The sequence below is a fragment of the Hipposideros armiger genome, unplaced genomic scaffold, assembly GCF_001890085.2.
Source record: "Hipposideros armiger isolate ML-2016 unplaced genomic scaffold, ASM189008v1 scaffold_82, whole genome shotgun sequence".
NCBI lineage: Eukaryota > Metazoa > Chordata > Mammalia > Chiroptera > Hipposideridae > Hipposideros > Hipposideros armiger.
Window position 1 is genome coordinate 408,610 of NW_017731432.1, and position 3,651 is coordinate 412,260.

The 3,651-nt window shown below is 58.1% G+C and overlaps 1 protein-coding gene across 1 annotated transcript in view; it reads right to left on the reverse strand.

The window, feature by feature from the left end:
• Positions 1–216: 216 nt before the first annotated feature.
• The window catches only part of COL9A2 (collagen type IX alpha 2 chain), a gene marked incomplete at its 3' end in the record, with an annotated part of 16,128 nt that continues 12,693 nt past the window's right edge, over positions 217–3,651 (reverse strand). The window contains exons 22-27 of the mRNA XM_019643687.1: positions 1,268–1,321; positions 933–986; positions 779–850; positions 559–594; positions 374–418; positions 217–285 (exon numbers count right to left, since the gene is read on the reverse strand). Of these exons, the coding sequence (XP_019499232.1) occupies positions 217–285; positions 374–418; positions 559–594; positions 779–850; positions 933–986; positions 1,268–1,321 (330 nt within the window). The remainder of the gene's footprint in view (positions 286–373; positions 419–558; positions 595–778; positions 851–932; positions 987–1,267; positions 1,322–3,651) is intronic.

The following is a 3,651-nucleotide window of genomic DNA, read 5'->3' on the forward strand; positions in this document are numbered from 1 at the left end:
GGCCAAAAGATGAGGCCTAAGCCAGGCCAGAGGCCACAGAGGTAGTGATGAGACCCTGGGTGGGGACAAGGTGTGGATTTTGATTTCATCAGCCACTCATGCCACTGTGGGGAGGTGGGCAACAGAGCGCGTGACCTCTCTGAGGAGAAGCTGCTGGCCATGGGGCTGGGGATTGGCAGTCCTCCCGCAGCACTGAGCTATGCGGGGGTCGGCAGGGGAGGAGGAAGGCGGTGTCGCAGGGGCAGGACTCACCTGTCCCTTGGGCCCTGGCTCTCCAGACTCTCCCTGCAGGCACAAGGAAGCGTGGTCACCAAGTGGTGGGGCCCCAAGACCGCCCGCCGCCTCCCCAGCCGCCCCCATGCAGCCTGCTCACCTTCTCGCCTTTCTCTCCCGGGAGGCCGGCCACCCCCGGGTCGCCCTGAAAATGGAGACCCGTGAGTCTGCGCAGCGCTGGTGTGCAGCTCTGAGGCTGGAACACCACCACGCCCACACCTCGCATCCCATCCCACAACGCTCGGGACGCCTCGAGGCGAAGGAAGTGGAGGCGCAGGTACTCACCACTCCGCCGCGGGGCCCCGTCTTGCCTGGGAAGCCCTGGAGGAGGCAGGGAGTCGCAGACTTGGTGAGTTTTCCCCAGCCCCGGCTCCCGGCCACGCCTCCCAGGACCTCGCAGGGAGCAATTTTTCTGGGAAGATTTGGAAGCTCAGGAAGAATCTGAGCTGCACTCCCCAGGGTCTTAGGTCCGCTTTCCCAGATATTTTCCAGCCCCATTTGGTACCTTGTCTCCTTTGATGCCTGGCAAGCCTTGCGGCCCTGGAATTCCCGGGGGCCCCTGCTCCCCCTTGGGGCCCTGAGAGGAAAAGAAACCAGAGTAAATCAAATGAGGTGCCCAGACATGCACCCCCTTCCCATCTAAGTTGCCTGGCACTTACCTGCCGTCCTTGAGGGCCTGGCGGCCCCACTGGCCCCCTCTCACCCTGGTCACCCTAAAATGGAAAGAGATGGTCACACCCAGGCTATCAGCATGGGCAATCTCCCCCTGCCAGACCCTACATGGTCAGGGTGCCCTCCATTTCTGCTGTCACCAGCATGGAGGTCCTTTGCTCCACTTCACAGACCAACAAACTGAGGCCCAAGCTGGGGAGGCCTCGCACAAGGCTGGGCAGGGTGGGCAGGTGCTGGAACCACTGAGGACCCAGATCCAGGGTCCAGCAGAGCCAAAAGTTGTGAGAGGCCCTAGGGAGGGACCACTGTACCAGGCACTTACCTTCTGCCCGGCGATGCCCCGGGGACCGATTTCTCCTCGAGGCCCTGGCTCTCCCTGGGGAACAGAGAAATTGGGGGTAAGCAGTACGCCTGGTGGATCCCTAACTTCCAAACCTAGCTAATGCCCACCCATCCTTGAGTCACAGCTAATTCGCTTTATCAGGGAAGCCTTCCATCACTTCTGTTTTTTTCTTCAGGTCTCTTTACTTTTCCTTCATAGGACCCAACACAATTATAATTAGTCATGATGTGATCATTTATTTAATGTCTGCCTCTTCCACTAAACTGTGAGCTCTGTGTGAATAGACTATCTCAGCATTTAGCATAGTTGCAGGTATTTGGTGAATGTTTATGGAATGAATGAAAGAATGAACAACTAACTCTGTCTGCTGGATTCTCAGCCCCAGTCAGCTTGGTCATCTGGGGAAGTCATACCCCAGAACAGAACCAGTCCTCACCCTCACTGCGCTGTACAGAGAGGAGAATGGAGCTTCCCGGAATCAGTGGCAGTGCCCTGACTGGCACCTAGAGCACCCCCAGGCCAGGGCTGTACCGCTCACCCAGGCCCCATACACTTAGTGCAGGTCCTCTAGCCTGGGGTGGGGGAGCACAGCAAAAGCCCTTGTGTTGGCCGGCCAAGTGGCACGATGGTTAAGAACTGGCTTGGGACGCCAGAGGGCCCCGGTTCGGATCCCACATATGAGGGCCAGTGACACTGCACCCTCTACAGCTAAGATGCTGAACAACAGCTCANATGTCCTCCACAACTAGACTGAAGAACAAAAGGACAGCAACTTGTCTGTTCCCCTTCCCTGATTCCCCAATAAAATCTTTAAAAAAAAAATTATAAATCTATGATAAATCTAAGGCCTAGGGAGATTAGCAGATAACTTGTCCAAGGGCCACAACGAGAAAGTGGCCGAGTCTGGACTCATCCTCATCTTCTGACTCTCGATCTGCCTGCTTTACTGTTTTGTTCATCTGCCTCCCCACTTCTAGAGACACGGAAAGATTTTATGGGGTTCCATAAAGCAAATTTAAAACAAAACCCCCGCAAAAACCCGAAGTTTTAAAATAGTATGTTCATTTTCATCAATTTGCTACTGAGAAAGAAAGCCCAGGAGATTTTGTGCTGGGAAGGGGAATGATGAAAGAGGAGAAAACAGGAGGCTGTTTTCCCGCCTGAGACCCCCGGGGCCGGCCTTGGCTAAATCCCATCGCCTGGCCTCCACTCCCACCACGGAACAGGACTCACCTTTGGGCCCCGTGTTGCCAATCTGACCTACGGCTCCCACGATGCCAGGAACGCCCCGAGGGCCAGGGTGCCCATGAGGTCCTTGTTTACCTGGGTACCCAGGAGGCCCAGGGGGTCCTGGGAGACCCATCATGCCGGTTGCACCCAGGGCTTCCCTCTTGGCACTCACAGCCACCTCTGCCAGTTGCTCTGGAGGAAGAAAGGGAGATAGAGAGGTCTGTGACATGGATGCCAACTCAGAAAACCCGCAAGGCAGAGCATCCTGACAGCCCCTGGCCTCTGAGTGTGCAGACAGAAAAGCCCCGTGTTTAACCACCCCCTTTCTCATGCCATTTTGCTGAAGTCAAAGGGCCAGCGAGGGCAGGGATGTATCTAAGGTCCCCAGGCCCTTAGAGGCAGAGCCGGAATGTGCACCTAGGACCCCAATGCTGAAGAAAGGGCACTCGGAGAGACTCCTGAAGGGGAGTGATGCCTTGACCTAGGCTGTGAGCAGGGGGTTGCTGCCCCCTCCCCTCCTCACCTTGCAGCATCTTCAGCACCACGTCCACAATGTGCTGGTCACTGGCATCCCGGCCCTGGAAGCAGAGAAGGCCTCTCAGGAAGGAGCTCCTGGCTACCAGGGCTGCTGCTCCTATATGCCCTGTGACCCCTCCTGCTCCCAGTTTCTCCCCAGAGGTGTTTCCAACATCTGACCGAAATCCCTCCTGCTGCACCCACACCCATCCTCTCTGACCTGGAACGTGGAACCAGCCTCAGGCACGCCAGCTTCTTCTGGGAGCTCCCAGCCTTTGGGGCATAAGCAGCACCCCGAAGGGATTTCCTATCCAGGAAACTCCCCCTCCCGGGCGGGGGGCCAACTCACCTCCACGCCCTGTCTCCCGGGCTGTCCTGGCACGCCACGGTCTCCAGCCAGTCCTCGAGGGCCTGGGGGCCCAGGGAAGCCCTGTACCCCGGGGGCGCCCGCATCCCCGCTGGGGCCCCGGTAGCCCGGTTCTCCACGGACTCCTTGCTGCCGGGGTGGGGAGGGCGCAGAGCCAGGTGAGAGAACTCACGCGTCCGAAGGGGGAAGAGAGATAAAAGGGGGAGGAAGGACGGGTGGGAGGGACTGTAGAAGGGGGCGGGGCGGGATG